The following is a 15,630-nucleotide window of genomic DNA, read 5'->3' as shown; positions in this document are numbered from 1 at the left end:
TTGTTGATCAGTTTCTTTAACAATAAATGCATGTTTGAAGTAATCAAAACAAGCTTGAACCTTCATTATTTCAGCCAAAAATGCAACCTAGGTCCATCTTGCCTGCTAGCTTATATATGCAAAATACCAGTCAAGCTTAATCTTTAAAGTGAACGTGTCAAAATTAGGCATGATGAAGAACTTATATACTTTGAACATGCAGTAAAACTACTTTTACTTTAGCCTTCTTTTACATATGTAGCTGCAGGCATTGTGGAAAATTACACTTCAAATTTCACAACAGAGCTATTTTCTATGAAGAGAAGATTTTAAATCCCTGCCAGCCTTCTAGTGGAAACACACCACAGGTGTTTTCAAATTATCGGAAACTCTCCTGTGAATTTGAGTATCTTTGAAAATGAATAGCTCAACAGTACATGCAGCTTGTGAAGTCAGGGATGGTTTGTTTAAAGCTATTTTACTGCCTGTTAGTAAAACTGTAAATTCACTGCTCAAAAGAATTAAAGGAACACTTTGAAACCACATCAGATCTTAATGGGGAAAATATCATGCTAGATATCTAAACTGATATGGACTGGGTAATGTGTTAGGAATGTAAGAATGCCCCATCATTTGATGGAAATGAAAATTATTAACCTACAGAGGACTGAATTCAAAGACACCCCAAAAATCTAAGTGAAAAAATGATGCAGCAGGCTAGTCCATTTTGCCAAAATTTCATTGCAGCAACTTAAAATGGTACTCAGTAGTTTGTATGGCCCCCACGTGCTCATATGCATGCCTGAAATAATTGCGGCATGCTCCTAATGAGACAACGGCTGGTGTCCTGGGGTATTTCCTCCCAGATCTGGACATGGGCATCACTGAGCTCCTGGACAGTCTGAGGTGCAATGTGGCATTGTCCAATGGACCGAAACATGATACCCCAGAAGTGTTCTATTGGATTTAGGTCAGGCGACCATGGGGGCCACTCAATAGTATCAATTCTTTCATCCTCCAAGAACTGCCTGCATACTCTCACCATATGAGGCCTGGCATTGTCGTGCACCAGGAGGAACCCAGGACCTACTTTACCAGCATAGGGTCTTATAATGGTTCCAAGGATTTCATCCTAATACCTAATGGCAGTCAGGGTGCCATTGTCTAGCCTGTAGAGGTCTGTAGGTCCCTCCATGGATATGCCTCCCCAGACCAATACTGACCCACCACAAAAACGGTCATGATGAATGATGTTACAGGCAACATAACAATCTCTACAGCTTCTCCAGACCCTTTCACGTCTGTTACATGTGCTCAGGGTGAACCTGCTCTCACCTGTGAAAAGCACAAGGTGCCAGTGACAGACCTGCCAATTCTGGTGTTCAATGGCAAATGCCAAACGAGCTCTATGATTCAGGGCAGTGAGCACAGGGCCTACTAGAGGACATCGGGCCCTCAGGCCACCCTCATATAACTGTGTTGGGAGACAAAGCAAACCTTCTGGCAATAGCACATATTGATGTGCCATCCTGGAGGAGTTGGACTGCCTGTACAACCTCTGTAGGGTCCAGGTATCGCCTCATGCTACCAGTAGTAACACAGACCCTAGCTAAATGCAAACCTAGTGAAAAACAGTCAGAAAAGATTGGTAGGGAAAAAAATGTCAGTGGCCTCCACTGTTCTGGGGTTGTCTTATTGTTGCCCATTTAGTGCACCTGTTGTTAATTTCACTAACAGCAAAGCAGCTGAAACTGATTAACAACCCCCTCTGCTTTTTAACTGACCAGATCAATATCCCAGGAGTTTAATTGACTTGATGCTATCCTCTGATTAAAAAATGTTCCTTCAATTATTTTGAGCAGTGTACTTTAAAGTGGTTGTAAACCCTTACAAACACCCAGTGAAATGACTAGCCTCAGGTGACACACAGAGAGGGAACAAATCCTCACATACAGTGACATAAGTTGTACCTATTTACAGCCTCTTAAATCTGACTTTTTACACAGCATCTCAGAGCTATAGCTGGTAGGGGGTGGAAATCTGACATCACATTAGCTGTCAGAAATTACTCATGAAGATAGCAGAGCAGGCAGGCATCAGAAATAAATCACACTCATATCTTTGGATTGAGGCAAGTGCATACTGAAAAAAGGATATGCTTTGTTCATTTTTTTCATGTCAGGGGTTTGTAACCACTTTAATACACATAATCTGTGTACAGGTGAACCTTAGAGTTTTTGATTTTTTAATAGCATAGTGTAAGCATCAATTTTTGCTTTTGGCAGCTAAGCCAGTAAAATACCAGACATCAATGCCATATATAATTGTGTTTTATCACAAAGCTTTCACAGTGAATTTTAAGCATAAAAACATCTAAAGAAAGAACAGTCAGTGCTGCCTAAAGCAACAAATAAGATTCTTCCATTCTTGTTTCTAGTGTATATTAGAAAAAGAATGGTAATTTCAAATGTTTTATATAAGGAACATGAACGTTTTTTTTTTAAACAACCTTGAGGATGAGGTCAAGTTGTTTTTTAAATGCCCAGTGCTTTTAATATGGCTGCCTGTACTTAGTTATACCTCTGCACTCAGATGTAGCCCTCATTGAGTCTACATGCTAGTGCTACTAACAGTGTATTACTGTATATTTCGGAAGAATAGATTCATTCATTCTGAAGCATTTCTAAGTATTCTGAAAGTTACTTCTATGTGTGAGTATGTGCAGTTATATGATGGATATGATGAAGACAAGTCCATACTGTTTTTCCCAAAGAATAAAATTAACACACTGCAAAACAGTATTATGAATGAAATATACAGACATCTACAAATGTGCCCTGAATTCCTTCAGTAGAGGTATTGTATTGCAATATCACATAGTTTTCATGGTTTAATTGGAAATTTACACCAGATGGTACAAATGGTTTTGTGAAATATTAAAGGAGAACTCCATTCAAACATATATATTTCAAATTAATCCTCTTACCATGCCACAGGCCTTAAAAAAAAAACTCAACAAAACTCTGTTGTTAAAAAATGTTGTCATAATACACAAATTCAATTAATTGAGGCCAGCAGCTCTTTGACCGAAGTGGCTTTGTAATTGTAGATTGTTTCTGTGCAGTAAATTGGTGCTTCTGAATGTAAATTTAGTAAAAGGGGCATAGCGTCTTGATTTATAGGCTCTGCTGCCTATTTTAAACTGAGAAATAAACCCATGTTCAGGTTTACATCTGATTTAATGACTTGAAAATTCAATTTTAAGAAGGTGATATTGTATTGTATGTATTTTAGTAAAGGGGTTTTTTTGGTCTCCTTTTTACCTACTTCAAATCAAGAAACTGGTTATCCAGTCTTCTAGCACAATTCAGCAAACTCTTCACCATCACAGAAATAGAGAAAAAAAAGAAACTATGTAGACAATATCTTTTGTACAGCTAACTAAATATATTTTGAGGTCAAGACATTCGGAATCACCTATTCCCTTTTGAGGCATGCCTGAAAGGAAAACTTTTGGTTAACTAGTGATTAAAAAAGCCTGCACCTCAAAATATATTCAGTTAATCACATAGAAGCTATTGCCTACATTTTTGCTATCTACGATGCAACACTTTACTACAAGGATTCTCAGTACAGTAGAAGTATTGAACTTTGTGGTTCACAGTTTGGGGGAAACAGCTGTATTAGTTCTTACTGTCTTAGGTTATAAAACCCTGAACAACTAAGCTTTTTGATTTGTATGTGCAGAACGTTGCAGTATGGGAGGTTTACACTTTTGATAAGGATGGTGGATTTGCCCAGCAGAGCACCAGAGGAGAAAAATTGCATTAAAACCACGTTATGAGGGATGCCACTTATTACAGTATCTTCTGCCAACTAAAGGCAGATCAGTATGATGTGTATTGCAAGTGTACAGCTCATGCACATACAACACACATCATACTGCTCCTCTTCCAAGTTACTAGGAGATAGCAGTGGTTTTTAGTCAAGCGGCCAAAGTACATTGATGCAACACATGCTGTAGCTGGAGAGTGAGGCTAGCAGTGTGTGTGTGGAAAGTGGGTAGAGCCCTGGAGGTGAGAAGCTTTACCTATCCACTGAAAACTACTGGACCTGCCTCCCTTCCACTTTATACTGCATCACAGCTGCTACTGTTTCTCCTTCTTCTGACAGCCTGTCTATGCATGACAGATTGGAGGCTAAATGATGCCAAACTATGGATGATGAAGTCACTGACCACAGATAGATTCCCTATTTATTATACATAACAATAAATGCCAAAGGTGGTCTGAACCACCTTTACTTAACTTTAAACTGCAAATGGATTGGGGCACATTGTAGGTGAAATAATTTAGTTGAAAGCTAATGAAGCCATGCCAGTAAACAAACATGGACAAATCAACACCCAATCCACAAATTGGCTGGGGTGGCAACAAATCAGAATGGGCCAACCAGCTGGAATATTCAATCATTTAAAGATGATTGGCTTGACTGTTTCAAACAAACTGCTGGCATCTTCACAAGTCTGTTTGGTGAGTGGTCATGGTGAGTTGTCATGTGTTTTCTTGTATCTGGCATTAACTCCAACTTCATTAGCCATCTTGCTAATTAGTTTAAAGGGAAAATAGTGTATGCAAGGAAGTTCCAATGTAAAAAAAACAAATGCACTGAAAAATAATCCAGACTAATGCCTCTGGAAACCCCATTTGGGATGTTCAAGTATAACTACACACAGGGTTCCATGTTCCATACTGTGTAAGCATGTAATTTAACCTAAAACTCATCCACACAGTTCTTTCTGTGCACTATGCTGTGTAGTGGACTTTTCAAATATATAGGAAACATGTATATGATGTTTAACCTATTCCCTAAGTTAGTATTATTGTCATCCTCAACATATACTGTTACCAAACAGAAAAGTTGTTTGTGGTTAACCTCTATTGAACCCTGTATCTCTAAACTAGGCCCAGTATGCAGCACTTTGCACTGCACCATGCCCAGTCTTCTCCCGGAACCCAATGGGCCCTCCCTTTTCTCCGGTTAGCTCCAGAGTCCTAGACCACCCCAATGCCAAAGTACCAGAAACTTACCATTAAATGTCTGTGAAGTAGTTTAATTGTAAAGCCTGAAACAAATAGAAAAATATAAAGAACAAGACCAAAGTCAAAACAAACATTATGTTTTTTTTTAATGGAGTTCTCATTTAATATGATATACATATGCAAACATGATCCAAATTCACACAGAGTCAACCTTGACCTGATTATTGTTTGTCAACATTGGTGATGGTTTGCTTTTAATCTTCTCTGCTCCATCATTTGAACTTTCTTGAAAGAATATCTTTGCAGTACAAATAGAAATGATAATCCTCTTGTACTCCCTCCTGAAATTCTGGTTCAGGAGACCATATATAATAGCATTAAGGCAACTGTTGAAATATGCCATATAATAACTGCCAACAAACAACCATTCAGGAATTCTGGGGAGAATTGTGTCTGGATTCACAGCCACAGCCAGGCCTATGAAGTTCAGTGGTGCCCAGCAGACTGCAAATAACACAAAAACCACAAACATGGTCAAAAAGTTCCTGAAATCATGAGGTTTCAGCTTAGGTTTATTATCAGGCTTTACTCTACGTCTCACCTGTATAACCAAGATCCAAATACGTAAGTAGCAAAAAGTTACAATAGTAATTGGGAGTATAAAATGGAAAAATACCACTGCTATGGTATACGCGGAGCTGACAGACTGCGTGAATGTACATGAATAGATCCGAGCATCATACTGTAAAGATCCAACAAATAAATTTGGCACAATGGCAATGAATGTTAGCACCCAAATCAGAATCACATAGAACAATGAATTTTTGTCACTGTATAACTTGTCGTATTTGAGGCTATGACAAATGTAACAATAACGGTTGATTGCAACACCAGCAATGTTGAATATAGATCCTATGACGCTTATTCCCATCAAGAATCCACTAATTTGGCAGTGGAGATATCCAAGATTCCATCCTTTTCTAAATATCGATGTCAGTACCAAGGGATATGGGTAGATGGCCACCACAAGATCTGCCACAGCCAGACTAACGACAAATATATTTCCTATAAAAGAACAAAAAATACAGTTAGTATTTTAGTTTCAATTTGTTTTTTAAAGGATAACTTTGCAAGGCACAGGCCAACTAAGCAAAAGGGAGTGTAGTGAAATAATGTACCATGTTGCCTCTATTATGCCAAATTAAACTACTGTAATTTGTATATGAAGCATATTATATTCTGGAAGTGTTGGGTTTACACTTGACTCCAGTATTGCAAACCTCTTTCCTATCTTGGTGTCACCGTGGCAGCTCTGACATTTAGTCTATGAGCGTGAAGGTGTGTGGCATAATTAGGATTTAGCATTTGGGATCATCCATATAAAATGTAACCAAACGTTTTGGCACCTAACTTTTTTGTTAGCAGCAGCACACTAAGTGGTATGCTTGTTGTTGTGGGAAATGGAGTTAAATTACCATTAATTGCAGAGGTTAGCTGGTAAGTGGATAGTATTCAGCAGAGCGAGTCAAATTGACATAAAAATGTAGCGCTCTTCTTACCCATCCTCCTTCTATAAAGCACGTCTTACACAAATTTTTAATTTTGCTTGCCACTCTTTGCACATGTCAGTCACACAAACAGAAAGATCTCAACTATTGCCTGGTTTAGGTTGCTGCTTCTGAATTATCTCCCTGCTAATTGGACAATAATGATCATGCTGATTCATTATTCACTAAGCAAGCTAGTAGCAGTATGGTGTCACAGGAAGCTGCATTGCTGAACCAGGGAATAAGTGTGTAACCTGCCTAATTTACTAGTTTGGCAGAGATGTGTAAATCATATGACTAGAGAATTGAAATCCTTTGACATATAAATTAATAAAAAAAAAAAATATATATATATATATATATATATATATATATACTATATATGTGGTTGTCTTTGGCTTTTTGACTGCACTTCTGCTTTACCGTAGCAGTCAGTGTAGAATTAAACCAGCTTAAATCTATCTATAAAATAAGCATGCTTTGGACCATATGGCTCACGGTTTCCTGAATATGTAAAAAAATATAAAAAATAGATAAATATCATTATAAGACTGACTAAGTGAGAGCTTTGTATATCATTACTGTAATTGTGAAAAACAGAAGTTATCTTAAATTTTCAACAGGCACCTTTTTTGAGGGCCCTCAAATCATTTGTGCACTACGGGTTGTTTCTTTGTTTATGTCTCTTGATAGTTTCGAATGTCTTGTAAAATATGCAGAATGTTCTTTCTGATATAATTAAATATGCATTACCCCAGACATCATTAGTTCTAGATAAAACTGTGAGGAACATTCCAAACATTTTTTTTCAGAGTAGTAGCATAGTTTTCTTTGCAGCATTTTAAACACACTTTAAGTATTCTTTTCTTTAATTTGCTGATTTGTAATTGATCTGTATAAATAACAAATGCTTGTAAAATTTACATGGAGGTATTTTGGAAAAAGAATTGAAAAAAGGTTAAACATCATTTAAAGCTGCTTTAGAAACCTGCATACTTTGGTACAAGATTGGAATGTAAATTGGCTTTTGTGAAGGCATGCTACAGAATGTGTTAAATTGATACATTTGGAAATGTTCTAACTACATTAGAATTATGCAAAATAGAAAGTTAAATGGTGACCAGCTATACATGAGTGATAATGATTACACTGTACCCATTAATGAAACACAAACTGGTGTTAGATATCTACTGCTTCGAAACCAATTTCATTTCTGCTGTTTTTAAATCAAATGCTTTCCTTTTTGGTTCCTTTGCTACCTGTCTCTTGCTCTCTAATACATTAGCATTCTTTTCATAAAGTCATAGTAAGGATTTCTACCACATTTTCCACTTATTTTTTAAAAAAGTGTGAACATGCTGATCCTATAGTGCAAAAATAATTTGCTCTAGTTTTTGCACAATTGCACACATTCATTTTTGACATTTTATTCTTTCTGCTTACTCATAGGGTCATTTACAAAACACAAAAAAAATGTGGGTTTAGTGTATTTTTAATGCAGAAATGCACTTATTTGTCATCTTCATACATAATCAAGTACACATCTACTTCGCATTGATCTGAACTGTTGTTTTCTTCTGCTCTAGTAAAAGATTGCTGAATATATATGAGTGTGCATCAGCTTGCAAATACTCACAGTAAAACATCACATTAAAGTGTTTTTGACATGCAAAGAGCATTGGAGTCAGTGCGGAACATGAAATTAAGGTGGCGTAGGTGATTTTTAATGTTTTAAGGGTGCATGTGGCTCCTGGGTGTTATGGAAGCTCCACTCAACAATGTTGGATCTTTTCCTGTGCCTTTTTTTAACAGAAAGAGTTGAAAAAAGAATAAAACATGCAAAGCAGCAGCACACAATTACAAAATACTGTACACAAAAAATGCAAAAAAACTAAATTAAATCAAATAAATTAAACTTACTTTAATACAACCCTAAAACTCCCCTAACCCATTAAAAAATAATTTAAAAACAAAATGTTTAGCTTTATCCCAAAGTAGCATAGTGAGCAAAATTCATACTGTATATATGGTGACTGGACAACTGGGCATGATTTGACCACTAAAGTGTTTATTTAAAGGGATTCTAAAGGTTGTAATTTTAAAAATACTTACCTGCTCTGTGTAATAGTTTTGCACAGACCAGCCCCGGTCCTCTTCTTTTTGGGTTCCCCCGCTGGTGGTCCTGACTCCTCCCCTTTGCCGAGTACCCCCAATAGTAAGTCTCTTGTTATTGGGGCACTCAAGCAGGCTCGCTACTGAGCCTGGGGCTCTGAGCTTGGCTTACTGGCTGTGATTGACAGCAGTGGGAGCCAATGAGGAGAGAGAGACCAGGAAGAGCCACGGCTCTCATGCACATTGTTAGATTGAGAGGGGGCACAGCTAAGAATAAGGGTGGAGCTGAAGGGGGAGGTGCACCCAGAAGGTTTTTTTACCTTAATGCATAGAAAGCATTAGTGTAAAAAAAAAAACCTTCTGCCTTTAGTGATCATTATATATATATATATATATATATATATATATATTCACAGTATATATATATATATATATATATATATATACTGTATCTAAACAAAATAACAGAAGTGCAGAAATACTGCAGCCAAATATTTAATTTATTATATAATAATTTTATATTTTAATATAAAAAGGAAAAGATTACATCCTTGAATGTGCTGACTGCATTAGATTTGGTTTTGTATACCTTTCCTCTTTATTTTCACCAGTAACACTCTTCCTCTGTTTATCCGTTTTTAGCAAATAAGTGCATCTTATCCAGTAGGGTATAATGAATGCGTTCCATGAGCAATTTCAGCATCAATTCTGTGTAAAACGGAGGCCAAGGGTACAGCATTGGACCTCCAATGTATGGCAATAGACCATAAATACAATACATATAGTATGTATCAATCTCATAATGGCATCAGAGACCCCCGGGATATGAGCCCCCAATAGACACGTCTGTATAGACAATCATACCGGGGTACCCGCCAGTGAGGTAGCCACCTCAGATATCTTGCACCAAATTAAAGATATAGTTGGGCAATCCCAAAATATATGAACCAAAGTACCTGTGAGGCCACAGCCCCGGAAACATAAAGGGGACGTTTGTGGGAACAATACATGTAGTCTTGATGGGTTATAATACCATCTGGTTGAAACCTTAAGGGCCGTCTCACGAACAGAAAGAGATCTAGAACACTTACATATGTTATCCACCATGGAATCCCAATCCTCATCCGAAAAAGTGATACCACTAACCTCCTCCCATTTTTGTCTGTATAAAGGGGGTGTAGGAAAAAGACAGATCAAAGATTGGTGATAAAGATCAGAAATAAGACCCCTACCCCTGGGAGAGTCACGGCTGATACGTTCAAAAAAGGAAATTGGAGAGGATGGTATAAGGCCAAAATGTGAATTAAAAAAGTGTCTAATCTGTCGGTAATGATGGTACTCACGAAGAGGAACATCAAAAAACACGCGCAGCATATCAAAGGTAATGTAAGATCCTCCTCTTTGGAAATCAGATAATCTGATACCAGGTATTCTTTTTATGAAAGCTGCAGATTTAAAAAGATGAAAAACAATACCTGAAATTATATTAACATGTCAAAAGCGTATGCAAGATTCTAGTGAAGAACAAAAAGTAAACCATCTAAGTCTAGTAGAAGGCCCTACAAGCAACAGATTGTGCAAACAATCTACATTATGAAGACAAAATTAAAAACAATCTCCTGGACTTTCTGTTCTCAAGGTGATTAGACCTTCCAGGAAGATTGAAGGAAAAGAAGCTTGAACATATCTCCCAAGATGCCTCTGGAAAACCTTTTAGGTCCACTTAATTTAAAATTTAGTTGTAACTTATTGTAACCAATGTTTCTCAGCTTTCAGCAGTTTTTTCTCTATAGGCACATGGGTTATATTCAGTTAATGAGAGTGTCTTTAGACATAGAAGGGCGATAATTGTGTAGGCATTGTAGAATCTTCTATCAGTATGTGCAAGGCCTTAGCACTCCATAATCAGATATATTTGTCTCGCCGCAACCTTTCTCTTTATGTCTGGGCAAAGGGCAGGGACATTAACTGCTTCTATCTAAAAGGTACAATACCAATCAAATGTGCCCCTGGTGTCCAGCGAGAGGTGTGGTGAGCATTTTATAAATATGGCCACATCCATATTGGATGGCTTCTCATTATCTGATGTAATCTCAGGTTAATGGACTGCTTTAATTCAGGAAAAATAACCCTCATATCTTATTTTTAACACTTATTCTACATATATATCGGAATATATACTAAGCAGATATATATTGAAATAGCTACTTCAATCATGTAAAGATGAATACAGTTATAAATATGAACCCGCAAGCAATTATATCTTACCTCAAAATTAAAAAATCAATTATTATTATTAATGAAAAGCTGCCACACTTACACATACTCATACAAATGTGCTACATAACATAATTATACAATAACAGTGCAGCGCTTCTCTCAAATGCAAATAGTGACATAAAAAAGTGATATTTAAATAATCCCAATGTGGACTAGGTAGTAAAAAAATAAAACAAACAATATGCACAATTAAAAATATAAAGTGCAGCGCTGATAAATAGTCATAAAATATAAAATTATAAGTTCAGCTAGGTTAGCCTCCCCTCTGATGATGTGCTATGCACGAAAGTCCTAAGGAGGAGTTGACATAACGTGACTTCATTGCTGCCGGAGCCACGAGGAAGCCCGGCAGCCATCTTTAATAGGGTCAGTGCTGCTTAACTCTGCATTTACTCTGCAATTACTTTGCAATACTACCCTGTCTTTTAATTACTTACTGGGATAAACCTTTTTTTGATATACTACACTATGGGTACCTGTTTTATGGCTTTTTATGGAGCTATTAAACTTGCAGATAACCCCATCGAGTTGAACACCCAGAGGAAGGGAGCCCTGTATCCAGGCTGAGCACCCATCCATCCTTAAGGGGACCTCTGGACCTAGCAGATTTCCTTATCATCCCAAGACTTGATGACCGATCCATAGAAGGAAGCTCACCATATACCTGATACATTCCGCTTACCTTAGAGATCCTTGGTGGTTATATTTATATGTGTATTACCTATGCGCTTCCGGTGAGTGCGCAATTTTGCCATTGGTTCCAGTCACAAGCTTGTTAGAAATCTGCTGCTGAGAGGATCATTCATTGAATGCTATATGAACTTTTTACCTACTTATTATTTATTTCCTAAACTGGATGAACTTATAATTGCATATTTTATGACTATTTATCAGAACTGCACTTTATATTTTTATTGTCATTTTGAAGGTTTATTGTAGTTACCTTTAGTGTTACAGCTGCTAATCTAGAGCACTCACTTCACTATATTTTTACTAATAAGCACAATTACTATGAACTAATATAGTCCATCTCCACAGCGTAGTCCTTTCAACTCAAAAAACGTATGCCATCAAAAATCTTGGTAGAAGTCATACTATCACTATATGTTCACCTAATGGACACAAGTCATTTTTGACCGAATTTTTGAGGTAAACAATTCCAAGTGAGAGCACAACTGGTGTCATTGATGGTGGAGGTGCACTATATATGAAAAAAGAAGATTTTTGATGGTAAAGTGTTTTGAGTTGAAAGGACTACGCTGTGGAGATGGACTATATTTGTTCATAGTAATTGTGCATATTGTTTGTTAAATTTTTTCACTACATTGTGGACTAAGTCCACATTGGAATTATTTAGATATATTTTTTTTATGTCACTATTTGTATTTGAGAGAAGTGCAGCACTGTTATTGTATAATTATGAATATAGTTACTTCAATCAAGCAATGCACAGGGACAGCTAGCTCTTCACTGTAACAATAAAGTTGTGCCAAAAGGCATTATCACTTAAGGGCCCTTTCCAGCTCCTGGAAAATATAACTTATTTTATAGACAGAAATATACTTTGATTTCACAATATCTGTCTTAAAAACATAATTCTGGTGCAAAAATCCATTCAAGGTTTCAAGAGGTTTTAATATGTGAATGAAAAGCAAAGAAGCAGCTCCCAGCTCACTATAATGAGATATTGCCCAATAGGCATGTCTTGTTATGTGTCAGTGGATTCCATCAGAGCTGATTAAATTAAAATAGATTACATAAAATAATCTGCTTACTGTAGCATTCTCTAAAGAATGCATTTCTAAAGAACTTGCATTTTTTGCCAGCCATGATGTTATAGCTGTAGCATTTATTTAGTGCAAAACAAAAACAATTGAATAGTACATGTCTATAAGGAAAAATGTAGGCTGGCATTGCTAAGCTCCTTTTAAAAATACTATATACCTGGCTGACTCTAGTTCCAATACTTTGTCAGTGTCAGTGCTATTGAAGATGTTTATTGCAAGCATTAAATATGTATGCTGAGTAGTGGTGTTGGCATTTATGAACACAAAAATGTTATTTATATAAATAGATTCCTCAACAGTCACCAAGAATATCAATCTACTTTGTGTGCACCAAATGTCTTTCCAAACTCAGATACCTTTACTTTGTAAATGTAGTAATGACATCATCACTGTGCACAGTCTGTGCATAGAGTAGAGTGGTGGAAGGGGAGCAAGCAAGCTCCACCCACTACAGGCTGTCTGTAGAAAATTACAGGAGGGGGCGAAGACAAGACCAGTCATCCTACACAAGGAGAGAGAGCAGCAGTGACTGGTCTTTATTACAGGAAGCTTCTGCACAGAGGCAAACTTTCCCAATGGCTTGCTGCACAAATCTGCAGAAATACACAAAGCACACTCTGGTGTTTAGACAGGATTTGCTTATCCTGGAGTTCAGCTTTAAAGCCTAACTGAACTTTCATATAGCCAAATGATGGCTACAGAGTGGTTGTCCAGTTCTGGGAGGGAGTCATATGCCGCTCTCCCAGAACATGCCCCCAACCCCCCCCCCCCCCCCGCTCTTGAGCTCATTGGCATTGACTCGACTCACCATGTTTGGAGGAAGAAAAATGCTGACTATGACCCTAAGAACATCATCCCTACAGTCAAGCATGAAGGTGGAAACATTATGCTTTGGGGCTGTTTCTCTGCTAAAGGTACAGACTGAGTTTGAGGCACTGAGGAGCCAATGGACAGGGCCAAGTATTTTAAAACCTGTCTCCATCTGTCAATTTCAGCAGTTTTTTTGTGGAGCCTCTGGGGGGGGGGGTGTCACCTATTCTCTTTACTCAATCACAAGGACTGAAGGGTGTTAAGAACTTTTGCAGTGTTTATGATATTTCGGCAAACCCTCTCACAATGTCAGTTTTCTGTGTCAAGAATTTTGCATATCCACGTACAGCCCAGCAAACAACCAACTGTAAAACTTCCTAGCATAATCTCACAATTTTAAAAGACCAAACATAATATTAATCTTATGTGTATTCTCTTTAGGAGAGGTATTATAACTAGTATTTCTTCTGTACAAAATACAGTAGTCATGAGTGGTCTTCAATTACTCTGTATCTTCCCACACATTTGTGTAAGCACTTGTTGTTAATGTAATTTAATCAGATCAGGATTTATAAAACATTACATGTTTTTCAGATCTACAGTTAAAAAAATTAAACAGGAATGAAGACTGTGGTAAACTTACAACAGACATTCAGGCCTCTGCTTATGGATCTCATGATAGACTTATTAAAAGGTATTTGATTTTTCACTAACTACCGTACTCTGTTGCAACACCCAATGAACGAATGTTCTTGTGAACATTGACTTTAATAGGAATGGGGCTGGCACATTGATATAACTCAGCAATTGGCCTTTCCAATCCACCTGACCACAGTTATGAGGCCAGAAAGTGCATTATTGATAATGATTGCTATAGCAGTGAATGAATATTTTCTGAAGCTATGAACAGCTAGAACTTGGGTCAAACCTATTCAGTACCTGCATATAGGTCTTATTGCATGTCTAATAAGACAAATATCTACAAAAATTGGAATTAAAAAAGATTAACTAAGCCTCAACATAATCATTTCTCTAAAAAAACCCTTGGTGTTAATTTGGCAGATTCCATTATCACTTCAGTTGTGCACTCTTAACAGTAGACTAATGGCACTGTTCCATTTTCCACACTAAGCGATCTAGTGTTTAAACACAATTTTTTTTTCGATCAAAGGAATTGTAGTAATACTAAGATTTGAATGCTCACTCCCCATCCATATGGATCTTCCCCATAAAATACAGTGGTGGAGAATTTTGCGTTCTATTTTTTCAATCAACCCGCTGATAGAAAAAAAAAGACTAATGTATGGGCTGTTTAAGTCAACTACCTTCTGACAATTACAGCTTAATTACAAATGGTTACCTATTATTACAATTAGTGGTGGTAAGCTTCAGTTAAGTAATTTAAAGCAATCCCTCTATGAAACCTTACAGTTTTGTTTTTTTCAAATAATAATTAAAGAAGAACTCTTACAAAATTACTTACAGGGGGGGGAAGCCTGTATATCCTGTATTATATCACTTTCAGAATGAACAAACTCATGTTTTACAAAAGAACCAGAAGACAGATCTGAAGAGTCTGGTAGGAATTATGATGGGAACCCTCATGCTGTGTTCTTTTATTGTGGGGTCACCCATTACAATTTACACCAGACCTTCATTTAGGAGGGTGAAAGTAGCAAAGCAGACCTAAAGCATCTGCAGACTTCAGATGCTATTTTGGGTAGGCCTGGTATTGACAGGCATCCTCAGTCATTCTCAGTTGTTCTTTAGGTTTGATAATGCATGAACACCTGCCAGTACTTACACTCTGGTCCAGATTGCCTTGTCAGTGATCCATTCCTGAGCATTTCTGTCAAATCTTGTTGCACTTTTGACATTTACAGTGTTGGTGAATTTACGATTTTGAACTTGATGAATATTACTTGAATCATGTCAGTGTCAGATGAAAATCAGAATTAAATTTCACAGTGGATTTAATTTACTGAAGTTGATGACATTTACAAAAATCAGGATATATATACGGTCATGCAGATTGTTAATTTATTCATGATTGAACAATTTTGTGCTACGTTT

The 15,630-nt window shown here is 37.0% G+C and overlaps 1 protein-coding gene across 1 annotated transcript in view; it reads right to left on the bottom strand.

Annotated features, from left to right (window-relative positions):
• Positions 1 to 5,142: 5,142 nt before the first annotated feature.
• Positions 5,143 to 15,630, bottom strand: part of MTNR1A (melatonin receptor 1A) — a 289,319-nt gene continuing 278,831 nt past the window's right edge. The window contains exon 2 of the mRNA XM_089669580.1: positions 5,143 to 6,086. Coding sequence (XP_089525706.1) covers positions 5,218 to 6,086 — 869 coding nt within the window. The 3' untranslated portion in view covers positions 5,143 to 5,217. The remainder of the gene's footprint in view (positions 6,087 to 15,630) is intronic.

This window comes from Staurois parvus, unplaced genomic scaffold (assembly GCF_062004578.1).
Source record: "Staurois parvus isolate SC_StPar_1 unplaced genomic scaffold, SC_StPar_1.0 ptg000080l, whole genome shotgun sequence".
In the NCBI taxonomy this organism is placed as follows: Eukaryota; Metazoa; Chordata; class Amphibia; order Anura; family Ranidae; genus Staurois; species Staurois parvus.
This window is presented reverse-complemented; position numbering and strand designations above follow the sequence as displayed.